Source organism: Hemicordylus capensis, chromosome 15 (assembly GCF_027244095.1).
Source record: "Hemicordylus capensis ecotype Gifberg chromosome 15, rHemCap1.1.pri, whole genome shotgun sequence".
NCBI classification, from domain to species: domain Eukaryota; kingdom Metazoa; phylum Chordata; class Lepidosauria; order Squamata; family Cordylidae; genus Hemicordylus; species Hemicordylus capensis.
The window spans coordinates 14,690,110-14,705,844 of record NC_069671.1 but is presented as its reverse complement, the minus strand read 5'-3'; the positions used below and the strand labels follow the sequence as shown (position 1 = coordinate 14,705,844).

Below are 15,735 nucleotides of genomic sequence, written 5' to 3'. Positions count from 1 at the left end.
TGCTTGCCACCACAAGACCCGACTGCAAAGAAGGCCTGGTCCCTCCCATGGACTCACAGGAAGCTGCCTTCCGAGTCAGACCATGAGTCCATCTAGCTCAGAGTTGCCTACACTGACTGGCAGCAATATGGTTCTTTCCCAGCCTGACTGGGAGATGCTGGAGTTTGAACCTGGGATCCCACTGCATGGCAGGCATGAGCTCTACCACTGAGCGGCCGACGAATCCCCAAAGAGACAGCGATTTGCCAAGGACAGGCACCATAAAACATGCATGCTGGCCTTGGTCCGAAAGAAACAAACATGACATGAAACATGAAGACCCCTGACACAAAGTCAGACCATTGACTCAGCACTGACTGGCAGCGGCTCTCCAAGGTCTCTGACACGGGTCTTTCCCAGCTTGGCCTGGAGATGCTGCCAAGGATTGGGACCTGGTCGGGGTGGGGGGCTTATGCACGCCAAGCAGCAAAGCTTTCACTTCCAGGCACCAAGACAGCAACAACAGCTGATGGTCATTAATAAATACCTCATTTATTTTCTTGTACAGAGAAATATTTTCAAGGTTTGTTTTTGCTTTTAGAAAATACAATAGGAAGCCAGGCTTGATTTCTCCCCAATACCCCTTGACCTCTGCTGCTCAAATCTATGTACAGCCAGGATATCACAGCTTTTCCAAACAATGTAGCTGAAGCTGCACAAAAACCATTTGGGCAATGGAAAAGAGGCAGCCATGGTGGGAGCGGGGAACCACACACACACACACACACACACACACACACACACACACGCGCACGGGATTGGCAAACACCTGCCACACCCGCGTCTGGTTCATATTTTCCACTGGTAGCAAATTGGGTGACTTTGGGATCGCAAGCCCAAATAAAGGAAGTTCAGCTTTCTGAGAGGGCTAGCAATTTCTCCTTACGACAGATCCCCTGTGTAGATCTCAGCCCTGTGTCCTCCTTCAGAATGGGCTAGATCTCTTTAGTGCTTCATGTCGTATCCAACAGCACAGTGCACCAGCTTGAGGGACACGCCCTAACCGATCTTTTATTTTCCTAGGAAGGGTTTAATTAATTCGCTTTGATCAAAGTTGCAAGCAAACACACACACACACACACACACTCCTAGCTTTGGGACACAGTTCCAGCAGTCAGAGTCAATAAATAATCTTCCATTTGCAACGAAACTGATCAACGTCGCGAGAGAAACCCGACTGCTGGAAACAGTTCTGTCCTAAGTGACTTCAATGGGAAGAATCTCCGTATGGAAGCCCCTGCAAGAGTCAGCCACTGACCACATGAGAAGCCTGGTTTTTCTCCAAGTTCTTCCCCAGACCTTTTAAAAAGAGGGGAGGGGAGGAAAGGTGCAGTTCCTTGAATTTGTGACTCATGTTTTAGCTCCATGCGCCTATGTGGGCCAAACGCCACTCGTAAAAACACCCAGCGGCTTCTGCAGTCGAGTTTACAGCTCTCTCAGAAGACGCAAAGCCAGCAGCTCCTCTCGGGAACGCTGTGGATGTGGTAGTGAAGGATCAAAGGTGGCAGGGAGGAGGGCGACGTCAAAAAGACTCTTCTCACAATTCGGCCACCAATCAGAGGGAACAGCAGCCTCACTGGGCAAAAGGGCCACCCTACCAGACACAGTTGTGGGGCTCGTCACCCTTCCTCTCTGCTCTGCCCCCAACCCTAAAAACTAAATTATTTCTGCCCCATCTGGGGGCCGGCATTACATAATGGATGGCCTTCCAGGCCTAGAAGAAACACAGGAAGGTAAGAGGCCACAAACTAACCACGCCAGGGAGGGCAGTCATGTGACAGGAAGCAGTGGGAACAGGCCGTCCAATGCTGACGACTCCCCACACCAACAGGGCCTAAATCCCGGGCAAGGGTTCCCCTGGGCTATAGGGACACTGACCAGATGAGTTAGTGATGGGTTGCAGAGAAGGCCGATCGTCCTCATGTCAACAGATGCACAAATCGGGCAACATCAACGCAGCTCAGGATCCTTCAGGAACAGGACGCTTCACTTACCACCTCAACAGCTTCTTGGAACTCCTCTGCTCAATGAGCTGTTGACCAAGGGATTCTAGACACCGGTCTCCCCAAGACGGTCTGCCCTCCCGCTTGACAGAGGTGTATGTTAACAGCAGGCGGCAATATTCACCTGTGAATCTTGACCATCTCCAATGAATTTCAAGAGCGCCTGAAAACTCAGGAGTCACACCAGCAAATACCAACCATTGCCATGATTGTCAGCATTCACTTTTGAGTCTGGAAACATCTGTCTCCCTGGGTTTCCCCTGCTAGATATTCATGAAATTCATCCGAGATGGTCAGCTGTCACCTTATTTTGGACATTCATTTTAATAAGATCTCACCCCCTTGCCTGAGCAGGAGCGTGACCCAAAACACACAAACCTCACAGCTGCATTCCTGTGAGTCCCAAGTGTGCCACAGCTGAGAGGCACCCATTAATTTCATCTATATATAAAGGGGGAGAACGCAGATGAGTCCAATATATAAAAACACCCTCAGGAAGTCCGTTTCAAGTCTGCAGAGTGGTGATGGGGACGGGGGTGGGGGGCAGAAGCCTGCAACAGACATTTTTAAATAATCGCTACGGAGCAGACTTTGGAAGCCGATCCGCCGCAAGAGCTGTAAACAAAGCCACCAAGTCCTGGAAGGAAGACCCTCATTCCAGAGAGAGAAGCAGGCTAGTGCTTCAGCCACGGATGAGCCTCCAGAGAAGCTTTGCTTCTGTCTCCATAATCATACAGCAATTCTTCTCCAGCTTTGATGTCGCGGGAGGCGACCAGGATGAGGTGAGGGATGCCGTCAACGTCGTGGAGTTTCGTCTGACAGTTGCCACACTTGCTGTGGTTGATCAGCCTCCCTAGACGGCTGGTCTCTTTTGTAGCATCGACACTTGAGAAGGAATGGAGAGGAAGGAGGGAAAGGTGAGATCACACCATTTCTTTCCGGCTACAAAGATTACTTAGATCCGAGTCAGGCCATTGGTCCACCTAGGTCAGGGCTACTCAACTTTGCCTCCGCCCCCAGCTGCTTTTGGACTACAACTCCCATAATCCCTAGCCACCGCAGTCAATAGCCAGGGATCATGGGAATCATAAGCCAACATTTGCAGGGGGTGCTGAAGTTGAGCAGCCCTGATCTAGGTCAATACACGGATTCACAGCAGCTTCCAGATGGGCGTTTCTCAGCCTTACTTGGAGATGCTGCCTGGGATTGAACCTGAGACCTTCTGCATGCAAAGCAGATGCGGTTCCACTGAGCTACGGCCTCACTCCCAATACAGGAGTCTCCCCAGCCCTACCAGGAGACTCCAAGGACTGAACCTGGGACCTTCTGCGTGGAGAGGAGATGTTCTGCCACTGAGTGCTGGTCCTTTCCCAAGTTGCCCAGGAGTCATAGGACCACTGGGAGGTTGGGAGGGAATGAGCCGCTGCAGGATGCTTTCTTCTTCCCGTCTCCTGCACGATGCTTTCTTTTATTTATTGTGATGTTTATAAACCACCTTTCATTAAAACAATCCCAAGGCAATTCACACAGAAGAATTAAAAGACTATAAAAATACACAATTAAAATATTAAGCTAAAATGTAAAAAACATGAATCTGACTAAAAAGATGTAAAAACACAAGCATAAAATAACCACACAAAATACAATATACAAAGAAACAGCAGTAGAGAGAATCATATAAAAGCCTGGGTAAAAAGCCAGGCTTTTATATTCTTCTTCCTGCTCCCCTGCCATGTTCTTAGAGGACTTGCTATCCATTCTGTTTCAGAAAAAGGCCAAAATCTCCCATATTTGTCCACCAGAATCACATCTTGCAGGGAATGTTTTCACAGTAGCCCAGAGGCCCATTCACACATTATGTTCAACACTCTGTACATAGGTACAGTCATTCAGAGGTTATGTTGAATGCAGGCACAGCAGTACACTTCCTCTCTCTACCATGCATTTGAAGGGCCTGTATCCAGGTTCACTTTGAAAAGGAACCTAGTCATTCACACAAACGCACGTGTAAGTGTACAGATATCTGTACACTTGTACAGCAAAATGTCTGAACTGGGCTCAAGAGTACAAGTTGATTTAGTGCAGCTATGCGATTATTTTTTTTGCCACTTCTGCAAGTGTGCCGTTGGTCAGGATGATCAACCACTGGCTTCCCCCCCCGTCCTCTAAACACAAACTCTGCAGAAAGCAAAACAAAATAGAAGAGGAAGCTTACCAGTACGTTTTGCTCAGGTACTGGAAATAATACATATAGCAGCCAGTGGATGGGTCTTGGGCGTAGACGGCTTCTCGCTTCTTTGCGTCTGTAATCTCAATGAGATCCCCGTGATACTCAACCACAAACTCTCCCCGATTAAAATGCCTGGTTGCAATGACTCCTCGTCCCTTGCCGTCAATGAAGTCGATCTGCAGAGGAAACAGAGAACCCGTGTGTCGGCGGGGCACCAAGGAGCAGGGGGCGCTATTTTAAGTTAATGTCTTTGACAGACAGATCTTCACTGGAGATTATTATTTATTGAATGTGTATACAGCTCATAAGCTCAAAGGAGGTATATAGATATTAGATATATGTATTAAATACACAAAATTGGCAGTCAAGACAGACAGCTGGAAATAAGCAAAAACAAATAAAAAAACCCATCAGTTCAGCCTCCCACAAAGGCCCTTTTAAAGAGCCAAGTCTCCACCTAACACTGACAGGAGCTTGTATAATAATGGGGCCAGGTGGGCTCTCTAGGAAGGACATTCCAGAGTGTTGGCCCCACAACCAACAAGGCCCTGCTTCTCACGCCCACCAACCAAACCTCACTCTGGGGAGGGACTCAAGAAGGAGCAGATTGTATGAGGGGGACACACACATGGTCCCAAAGGTAGCCAGATTTAACAAGTGTACAGATGACAAAGTTTCCATCAGCCCATCTCTATAACTAGCATGAAACGCTTTCTAGAAGGATCACATGATTTCACCCATGCGAAGTTACCTTCATGCCTTCTTCTCTCCCACTTTCTATCAACTCATCTATTTGCTTCTTTCCCTCGATCTGCAAAGAGAGATGAAAACATGCCAGTCCTGCAGCGAACGGAATGCATCCGAGGCCCTGGGGCCTGCGTGTGGGGCTCCAAAAGGGAGTTTCACAAAATCCACTCCCAAGCTGTGTAGTGTTCACCAACAAACACACACACACACCCCTCTCCATTTTTAAAATATAAACATTCCACAGCCCTTTGTTTTGTTTTTGTAAAGAGTACAGAAAGAAGTAAACCAAAATAGTTTTACGACAGGAGTTAGTAGCAAAGATTCATGCTTGCTACCACAAGGCCAGCTCTCCTCGCTCTTTATTGTGGCTGGGGACGATGGGAGTTGTAGTTCAGCCCCATCTGGCGGACCACAGGTTGGGAAACCTTGAACTAAACTTCCTTCTGCAGGGTGGCCATCCCTGTATGTTGCCCTTTCATCTGAGCAGCCAAAGAAGCCAATTAAAAACAGACACTGAAGATCACCAACATCTCACAGGCATGTTTTGAAAGCCTTCCAGCCACGGAACTGAGCTTTTGTTTGAAGATCCACCGGCCACGGGGTGATGTTCACTGAAGGCCCTGGATTTTATTGGGTCCAAGAGCAGCAGACCTTGACTCTAGGCTTGTCAAGGGTCCTCAGATCCTGCTGGACTCCCACCATCGCCAGCCACAATGGCTGAAGGGGATAATGGGGCCACTCTGGGAAGAGCAGAAGGTTCCCAGTTCCCTCCCTGGCAGCATCTCCAAGATAAGGCAGAGAGACAGATTCCTGCCTGCAACCTTGGAGAAGCCGCTGCCAATCTGTGAAGACAATACTGAGCTAGATAGACCAATGGTGTGACTCAGTATAGGGCAGCTTCCTATGTTCAAGGAGAGGAGAGCTGGTCTTGTGGTAGCAAGCATGACTTGTCCCCTTAGCTAAGCAGGGTCCACCGTGGTTGCATTTGAATGGGAGACCAGAAGTGTGAGCTCTGTAAGATATTCCTCTTGGGGGGATGGAGCTGCTCTGGGAAGAGCATCTAGGTTCCAAGTCCCCTCCCTGGCAGCATCTCCAAGGCGGGGCTGGGAGAACCTGCCTGCAACCTTGGAGAAGCCGCCAGTCTGTGAAGACTATACTGAGCTAGATGGACCAAGGGTCTGACTCAGTAGATGGCAGCTTCCTATGTTCCTAATCCAGCTGCATCTGCGGACCCAAGGCTAAGCCACCCCGCCTTAACTGCCCAACAGGATTCGACCGTATTCCCATTCCCGTGTTTGCAACCGATGTCTGCAAAGCCATCGTTGGCCCAACGTTTGCCCCAAAGGAGGGCAGGGTTGGGGTCAGGGAGATGCTAAGAGGTACTGCAAGAAAGACGATACCTGCAATTCCTTTTTGCTCTTCCGGGAGCTTCTTCTAACGGGGTAATAATCTGTAACCTTTCGGTTCTGCTGAGTTTTCCCTTGGGCTCTGAGACAAACAGAGAAAGCCAACAGATAAAGAGTTTCCGATTTGGTGGGCAAGCAACCTTGCAGCTCCCAGGCAAGAATCCTCCATGAAGACATCAGGATTTGGCTCCTCTTGATTAACCAGTAGCCCCAAGCTGGCTATTTGTTTTACTGGGCCACCTTCGGCTGGCGAAGAGTGTCAACTTATCTATGCTCACAACTCTTGTTGCATTGCAAAAACGAAGCACCAAAAGCTCACGGAAGGCTGCAACAGGATAGTGATCTTCAAGGTCTTTCAAGCAGGGGCTACTTAGGCAAAAAAGACCACCACCACAAAACCGTCAAGGTGAGAACCATTCCTTGCACTGTTCTCAGCGATGGGAGGGCCCTTTAGTGATGGGAGACCGAGCTCTCTCTTAAGAGCTCTACGGGAAAGCACAGGGGGAAAGGCTACCCATCATCTTGCACATACCTTCCAAGATGGTTCAGGGGTTCAAGAGGGATCCATTTCCCTTAAAGCAGCCCCTGGCACTGGGCTGATTATCACCTGACTGCATGGTGATAATGGCTGTCTCCACACGGTGCCAGAGAGACGGTGCAGAGGATTCGGCTTTGGCCAAAGCTTCACACCGGCCCAATAAACACAACAAACACTTAGTCAGGGAACCGGTTGAAGCTGGCTACCACCTCCTCCGCCCCCCCGCTGCCCCGGCTTTGCGATGAAGAACACTGCAAAAGGCACTTCCATCTTCTCCACCTCAGCCATCCATTCTGAAAGCTCCCCCCCCCCCCGCCGCCACAAACACTACTAATTTTAATTAATTTAAATGTAATTATAATAATTTTGAACAAGTATCCCACTGGATCATTTATAATGATAAATAACTCACCATCAATCATGATAAACTATAATTAATTATCAAATATACAACTTGACAGTGTTGTGTGCAACTTGTAATAAGCCGAATGCTCCACAAGCCAGTAAAACCGTCAAATATTACAACACTGGGAAATGGGCACCATTTCTAAGTTCCACTCAAAGTCACTCACTTCCGCTTGGGGCCGGGTTTTGCTTTGATTCCCTTCTTCGGCGCTTGCGTTTTGTTTGCTGCGTCAGCAGGCTCTGCGGGCAGCGGTTTTGGAGTCTCTGCAGCTTCTGTCTTTTTGCCGGCAGAGGATTCTGAAGATTCACAGCCACTTTCTTTGTCATTTTGGCCCTTGGATTTTACAGTGCTGGCTGCTGCGTTGTCAATATTTATCCTGTCTGCCAAAGTTTGCCAGAGTGGGAGGGTGGGAAAGAGAAAGAAAAACACATTCAAACCCACGCGAGATAATTCACGCATTCCTTTGCTCCGTGAAAACTAGCATGAATCAGGGGTGTGCATGAACCAAAAATCGTGGTTTGGTTCAAAGTCAGATCAGATTGGAACCAAATCTGATGCTCCAATCAGTTCGTCCAATCACATGTTACCAAATCAGTTCGGTTGAACTGAGCAGCCAGTCCGTTTGACTGAACCGGTTCAGTGGTTCGAGCATTTATACTTGTAAAGGGGTGGGGGTCCTGGGAAGCTCTAAGCGGCAGCTGGGGTGTGTGTGTGTGTGCGCGAGGTTGTTAAAAGCCTCAGCTGCAACCTCATGCAGCCCATAGCCCAAGCGCACGGCATAACAACGGCTTACGTCCAGAGTACTTAAGAGAGCGCCTTCATTGTCGTGAACCCTGTCGCCTATGAAGATCACCTGGAGAGGTCCAATTACGGCTGCCATCAACTCGGGACCGGGCCTTCTCTGTGGCTGCCCCAGGGCTTTGGAACGCACTCCCTGCTGAAATAAGAGCATCTCCTTCTCTGTTTTTAGGAGGATCCTGAAGACGTACCTGTTTTCCCAGGCCTTCAACTGAGACGAAACTTTTAAATTTGAATATGAGTTTATCTTTTATGATTTTTATCTTTTTATGAATTTTAAATGTTTTCTATTATGTTTTCTGTTTTAATTCTGTTTAATTCTGTTTTAATTCTGTACACCGCCTTGAGATTTTTTGTACCAGGCGGTATATACGTACAATAAAAAAAATAAATAAAGAATGCGTCTTTTAGCAAGCTGTCCACGCGGTGGTTCTGACCTCCACAGACACCACACAAATGGCTTCCCTGCATCTGTGGAGGCTGAACCGGCCGCTGCTACGTGGGTGGCTTGCTAAAAGAGGCATCGTGCCACGCGCTTTGGCTATGGGCTGTACCAGGGGTGGGGGTGAGTTTCAGCATCTCTTTTGCAGCACCCCGGCTGCCCGTTTGACACCAAACAGGCCTGCCTAGACCAGGCTTGGAGGTATGCCAGGGAGAACCTTCTGCCTGCAAACATGCAGGTACCCTTCCCAGAGTGGCTCCATCTCCTAAGGGGAATATCTTATAGTGCTCACGCATGTAGTCTCCCATTCAAATGCAAACCAGGCTGGACCCTGCTTAGCAAAGGGGACAAGTCATGCCTGCTACCACAAGACCAGCTCACTTTCTCTTTCTCTGTGGGGCACCTCAATTTGGAAATGCCCTCTGAAACTGGAAACGATATTTACCTATTTAAAAGACTTCTATGCCACCATTCTTCATTAATGGCAGCTTGCAACCATCACAGAAAGCCTTAAAATTAAAAAAGCCAAACCCTTTAATTGGGCCACAATGCTAAGCCGCTGGCTTACGACAGACATTCGCTCTTACCATCTCCTTTTCTGGGGGTTTCGTTTGCCAGTTTGCTTTGGCATTTCGCCTCATGATGGGTGGCCGAGTTTTCCTCTTGAAGCGGAGGCCGTACTGCAGGGTGTTTGTTAGGACTCATATAAGTATAGATTTTGGATTGACAAGTAAATATGTTTTCCTAGAGTGAGAGACACAAAGATGCTTAGAGCTAGGCACGGAGGTTCTGTTCCCAAGAACCAGGTTTCCTTTGTCAATGCAGAAGTGAAATTGAGTGCAGAATCCAAGCTTTCATATGAGAAAAAGGCAGATTTCTACATGAACTTATGGCACTACCACCTACTGAGTCAGACCCTTGGCCCATCTAGCTCAGTACTGTCTACTCTGGCTGGCAGTGGTTCTCCAGGGCTTCAGACTGGGGTCTTTCACAGCTCAATTGTTTTTGCTACCGGGTGATCTTAATTGTTTTGCTGTTAGCAGCCTCCTCAGGATACCAAGGGCAGGGGAGCAATCCTAATAAACCAAGTTACTCGGTGGCTAGCCTTAGTCAAGTCCAGCTTTTTTTGGCCTCAAATTTTACATCTATAAAATGGACATTTGATGCCGCTTACGTGGCATTGCGGCGGGCACAGTCTGGACTCCAGAGCGCTCTCTAGAATAACGTGTGATGTATCGAGAGTGGCAGGGTGGGGTCGTGACTGGGATGTTGGACGTTGATCTGGGAGATCTGGGTTCCAATTCCTACCCAGCTGTGAAGCTCACCAGGTGACTTTCCGCCGGTTGCGGCTTCCCTACATAGCCCACCTCACAGTGTTGTTTTGCAGATGGCGGGGGTGGTGGAAGAACAATGCATGCCATTGCAAGCTCATTGGGGGAAGGGCAGAAAGGATATATGTATACTAAGTAAAAGAAAGCAAAGAGCTATGTAAAAACGCTGACACCCTCATAGTGATGGGATTCCAGCCCAAATCTATTGATAAGATCTCAGGGCCCTTACAGGCCATAAGCCTGAAGGCTGAAAAAGCAAGGAAGACAGGAGCAAAACGAGGGCAAAAAAATATCAATAAAATCCAGCTGACATGCAACCGTTTGTTCAAAGAGACCAGATATAGTTATCCAATGCACAAACCACCATTAAGAGGTGGGATGATTTTTTTAAAATATACACGAAACCGATATTTGCATTAACATTTTGATATTGTTTTTGGCCCAGAGCCCCATTTCAAAATTATCCCCTTTTGATAACACACACACACAAATACCAAATCAAAAATCAAGCCACACAAGCAGGTTCCCGAAAGGTTCCCAGGCCCCACCAAATCCTTTCCCAGGAGCAGCGTGTAAGTACAGCCTTCACACCACCCGGGATGGTTCTCCAAGGGCTGGGACTGGAAATGTGGCTAAGGCCATAATCGGGCGGAGGAGGCGGCGGCAGGGAAGGCTCTGGCGGGGGGGGGGCACCTCCGCGCCGGGTGGCGAGAGCCGACGTCGACGTTGTGTCTCGACCCATGGATGCCGGAGCAGCCCGATTTCTCTGCAGAGCTCCTGGGCCGAAGCCCCCAACTGCGCCCCGAGGGCAGAGCTGCCCAGGCAGGCTGCCGCCTCTTTTCCTCCGAGCGGGGCTGGCGATGCGGGCAGACCCCAGAGGCCCTGCCTGCCTGCCTGCCTAGCGCTGCGCCCAGGGCGCATCGGAGAGGGGCGCACTTGTTGGGCGCGGGGAGGAGGGCGGTTCTCTGCTTCGTCGTCGTCCTCGTCTTCGCAAAGCAGAGGGTTGGGGTGGGGAGGCGGGGGGCAAGGGCAGGGCGGCCGAATCCGATCCAACTTACCCCGTTCACCCTGGGCCGGCCGGTGCCCCGCTTCTCCGCGCTCTCGGCAGCCACCTCGGCCTCGCCCTCGCCTCTGCCTTCCTTGGCTTTGGACATCTTCCTCCTGCCTGCGGGCAACCGGAGGAGCCGAGCGGTCAGAGCCTGGCGGCGCCACTCTCCAGTCCGGCTTCATTCCCCAGCCGCAGCCGCCGCAGCAGCCGGGCGAGCGGCTACAGCCAGCGCCGCCGTTGCTACCGCCATGTTTAAAGGGCTCGGCGCGCCAAAGGGACCTGCAGGCAGCCGGGCTCCTTTCCCGGCCGCCAGGCGGAGCTGCAATCCGCCCCCTGCCTCTTGGAAGGAGCCAGCTCCCCGAGGGAGAGAGGAGCAATGCTAGGACGGGGGGAAAGAGAGAGGAACCCGTGCCCTCCCGGCAGTGATTAACCCCCTGCCCTATAGACCACCGCACCGCCCCCCACTCAGGCCAAGACGTCTAGTTTCAAAAGCCAGGCTTTCCGCTCTGGACCCTGGGAAGATTAGATGACAGGGTTCCTGAGCACGTGCAGAGTGCCTTTATCTTGCCTCTGGGTAGCTAGAGTCCCTCCTACACACACAATCCTAATAGGGCTTGGGGAAGAGGGGGAAATGTATTCAAGATCGGAAGGGTGGCGTTTCGAGTCAGATGCATTAATAATGATGATGCTGGTTTATTATTTATAAAGCATCATTCATGTAGCCAGGTAAATACTAACTGCTCGCTTTAACCCATTTTAAATTGATCAAAATAGGAAGATTTACACAAACAAAATAATAACCACAATAAAATTTGCTTCAAAAAACCCCAACGCTTGTCCCTTCACTCTAAAGGGGGGAATGCCTCGTCTTCTACCAGGGTGTAACAGATGCATGCATTAGCTATATATACTTTTTTCTTCCTCTTCAGATCTGCACTTTATTCAGTCGCAAAAGTTATGCCCGTTTAGAAGTTATGTAGCAGTGTGGTCAATTATTAGGATTTCTCCAGTCGGGTCGGGTGACAGCCACCCTTTTCTCTCTTGACATTTTTACAGCGCAACCCTACCGAGAGTTAAATCCCACTGCACTCAATGAGGCTTTTCCCGGGTCAATGTGCTCAAGGATTGTACTTCTGGGCGGCCACAATCCCGACTGTGCCCACTGACCTGAGAGTAAATCCTACTGAAATCAATGGGGTAACTTTCTCAGTCCTCATGCATAGGGTCGCACTGTGACAAGCCCACCTTCCCGGACAGTTCTACCTCCAGCTTCTTCCCCCTGTACATCCTATAAATTCAGAAAGCCTTCCAAATGATCCCCACATTTGATACTCCGTTTTGACACCCACCAATCCATAAAACAGCCAGTTCCACTCACCCTCAAAAGGGACCCTCTCACCTCCCCAGTTTCCAAGTCCACCACCAGCTTAAGAACCCCACTTCCCCCGTAAGATATTTCTCCAACCTCTCCTATCCGTTTAGGACCCTCCACTTCTTCAAACCCTATAGATCCAGCAGAACCCAATCCTCAACATCTGTATGTATGAATACCTTTAGCCATGCTCCTTGATCGAAAACTCAGCAACCAACCGAACAGGCGAAGAAACTTCCAATTTTGACAATCCAGAACAGACAATCTCTTTCCCCGCCTCTCAATGTAATCAACTGCTTCCAAAAAGATACAAGCCCGACCTTATCGTTGTTTGATAGGCTCAACTAGCTGCCACTCACAACTTTGCGGGGTTCGGTTGGCGTATGTTAGCGATCTCTCCTTGTTTGCGCTGAAAGACCAGCTTCGCCAGAAGGAGTGTTTAAAACGAGCGTTCGCAAACCTTTGATTGGCTAGCGAGGGACCAGCAGATGTTTGATTGGAGGAGAGGGCTCGCGGGGTTCTTCTTCCTCTCCGCTGGCCTGCAGCACGCCACGTGCATGGAACAGCACAAAACCATTTATAGTTTCCAAGGTATTGCAAGTCGATATAGCTACGGAGGAAAAGCAAAAGGCGTGGGGGAATTATTAAGTCCCGGGAATTATTCTTCTAATGTTTAACATTTTGAAGATTTATTTTTATTATATTTTGTATACCTCCTCAAACACGTCGCTGGGCAGTTACAGAAAATCTAACATAAGCAAAACAGTTTAAAAACGAATCCACAATCTAATTAAAAGGTTGGATGAATAAGTGCGTCTTCTTGGAAAAAATTTCAGAGAGGTCTCTTGTCTGTGTAAAGCGAAATGCTGGACTCCGGCTTCACTTGGGATACTGAGCATGCTCCAGAGTTCTTGCGCAGGCTCAGGGGCATTTATTAGCGGAAGATGTCAGGATGCTTTTACTGGCTGCGGGTTCCCCACGTGGAGGCAGGACTGCGCTTGCGTAACGTCCTGTGCTTTGACCTGCCCATGATGTCTTCTTATAGAAGGGGCCTTTTTCCCGTCATCCTTCAGGAAAGACGTTCTCGCGATCGACAATCTGACCTTCCCCTTGCGTAGCTACGCGAGGCGACGCCATCTTGGGAATCGTATCACGTGACTCCCAACGGTCGTCTCCTCGATCTCCTCTTTGCCCCTCCCAACGGAGGGGGGAAAAAAAATCCGGGGGCCTATGTCAGCACCCGAGCCTGAGGTAGCGACCATGGTGCCACTCCAGCCAGCAACGAGAGAGCAGCGGGAGTCGCCGCGGAGCCTTATCGCCGGGCACGCCAGGACCTCCGGCCCCATCTTTCTTTCACTCCCCTCCTTTTCCCTCCTCCCCTTCGGAGTCTTTTGAGGTAAAGTGGAGGCCAGAAGGGGTGCGTGGGTGGGCGGGCCACGTGACTCAAGCCGGAGCGACCAAGACGGATCGTCAGGGAAACTCGACCACGTGACGAGACGAGGGCGGAGAGAAGAAGGAGCCTATGCCGAACCCGCCGGAGAGGGGAGGGAGAAGGAGAGAACGCGCGCGCGCTTGCTTGCTTGCGCGCTCCCTGGCGCGAGGAGAGCAGAGAGGAGGGGAGGGAAAGAAGGAAGGTTGGGAAAGCAGCCCGAGACTACTGGCTGGTGATCACGTGGCGCGCAGTGGAAGCGCGCGCGCCGCCGGCGAGGAGGAGGGGGAGGCAGCAGCAGCAGCAGCAATAGTCCAGCGGGTGAGCGGCAGAGGTCACGTGGTGCGGCAAGTCCGCCGCCCGCTCTCTACCCCCTCCTCACGAGAGGGGAGGGAGGGCAAAGATGGCGGCGGCGAGCTAGAACGCGGCGGACGGCTGAGGCGGGGGCAGCGGCGGCGGCTGAGGGAGAGCAAAGAAGGGAGACGCCGAGGAGGACTCCCGGCGCAGCGAGCCAGCGCCTGCCCGGAAGGCGGCCTCAGCGAGTGAGTCGGCCCGTGTGTGTCTCTGCCTGCTTCGCCACAGCCCCTCCCGGCACCGCGTTTTGTTTTGGTTTCTCTCCGCTCCTTCCTGGTGAGGGGAAAACCCCGGAGGTGGCTCCGCGGGCCCGGCCCACTGCCAGGGGGTTGAGGGAGCGGGGCTCTTTGCCTCCCCCCCCAACACACACGCCCCCTTCCTCACGTGTAGGTCGTGGACCCTTGGTGGGCTCGGAGCGGCGAAGGGCTCCTTCTTCTCTCCCCCCACACACAAAAAACATGCAGTCATCTCCCTCCCCCTTTTGCCTTAAAACGGGGAGCATTTCAAGGGGTCTCTTGCGTCTGGTTAAGCAGTTGTTAGCTGCCCTTTTTTCCATCTAGAAATTCAGAGATGCTACATAAATGTGTGTCCTACATGTGGTGTCTTTCTATCCCCAGAGAACACAGAATGCCCCTTGCCTTAATCATGATTTTCAGATGGTTTGCTATACTTGGTGTATTTTTTATTTTCCTACTCATCAGCATATTTTATCAACGAGATACAGGGTTATATCTTGGTTTTTCTCCCCCCCCCCAGCATTTATCTCTCCCTTATCTTAAATATAAAGTATTGGAGGAGAGGGTCTCTTGCATCTAGTTTAACTGCTATAAACTGTCACTTTTCTTAGAAATTGAAAGGTACTGTATAAAAAAAGTATATGAGGTCCTGCTGCACACCCCACCCCACAAAAGCACATATTGGGATAATACTTGCCTTAACAATACAGAATGATTTAAGTTCTCTATTAGTTTTGATGCCTGTTACAACACCAGCAGAGTTGAGGCTAGAGATTACTGACCTTTCATATGTTTTTAAAACTATTTGTGGGGAAGATGGTCATTTTTATTTCTTCTTGTCGCTTCAGTGTACTACTGCTTGGGTTGACTTACAACTTTAATAAAATAGATGCAATATAAGATTTAAAAAAAATAAGGTTAAAAGTTAAAAAATCAAGTTAAGACCACAATTAAAATATCAAGTTTAAAACTGAAATTAAGTTATCATTAAAAAGCTGAACACTAAAACACTTACCAGATCAAAGTGGAGGATATTTGAAAGACTCTCTAAAAAAGAGACAGATCCATTTCTTAGTGAGAGAAAGAGTTGGAATGGGATGCTAAGAAGGCGCTTGGCTCATTCCCTTAACTCCCTAGTTCCCTACTGTAACTTAGCCCAAGTATGTACAAATTAAATAAACACATCCTCCCCCAGTTTATCCCTGCCGTTTTTTCTGTGGTCTCCTTTGGCTTGTATTTTAGACTGTAAGCTCAGGGCAGGTAGCTGTCTTCTTGTCAACTATATAAATAACTCCCCCCCCATCCCTCCCTTACTGCTTCTCCCCACCCCCATATCTCTTTTTCTCTAGTCAAGTT

General features: G+C 49.8%; 2 protein-coding genes across 6 annotated transcripts in view; one reads left to right on the top strand and one right to left on the bottom strand.

The window, feature by feature from the left end:
- Nucleotides 1-511: 511 nt before the first annotated feature.
- Nucleotides 512-13,417, bottom strand: KMT5A (lysine methyltransferase 5A). Its single transcript, XM_053279269.1, has 9 exons — nucleotides 13,074-13,417; nucleotides 12,540-12,970; nucleotides 10,999-11,105; nucleotides 9,197-9,353; nucleotides 7,536-7,749; nucleotides 6,420-6,507; nucleotides 5,024-5,083; nucleotides 4,258-4,448; nucleotides 512-2,927 (listed from the first exon to the last, which is right to left on the bottom strand). Exons 2-9 carry the CDS (start codon nucleotides 12,547-12,549, stop codon nucleotides 2,717-2,719), a joined length of 1,038 nt encoding a protein of 345 aa, XP_053135244.1. The 5' UTR covers nucleotides 12,550-12,970; nucleotides 13,074-13,417; the 3' UTR covers nucleotides 512-2,716.
- Nucleotides 13,418-13,609: 192 nt separating this feature from the next.
- SBNO1 (strawberry notch homolog 1) overlaps nucleotides 13,610-15,735 on the top strand; it is a 32,323-nt gene continuing 30,197 nt past the window's right edge. For 2 of the 5 annotated variants that reach the window (XM_053279254.1, XM_053279252.1), the window contains exon 1: nucleotides 13,864-14,331. The gene's annotated coding sequence lies outside the window, so the exon portion shown is untranslated. Of the gene's footprint in view, nucleotides 13,757-13,863; nucleotides 14,332-15,735 lie in introns of those variants that run through there. The other 3 variants (XM_053279256.1, XM_053279255.1, XM_053279253.1) reach the window with 2 other exon arrangements.

Bases quoted from the DNA above. Each gene is read 5' to 3' on its own strand.
- KMT5A (XM_053279269.1), bottom strand. The intron at 9,354-10,998 runs GTAAGTTGGATC...CTCTCACTCTAG, and splicing joins GCCGGCCCAGGGTGAACGGG to GAAAACATATTTACTTGTCA. The intron at 7,750-9,196 runs GTAAGAGCGAAT...AAACTTTGGCAG, and splicing joins AACCCCCAGAAAAGGAGATG to ACAGGATAAATATTGACAAC.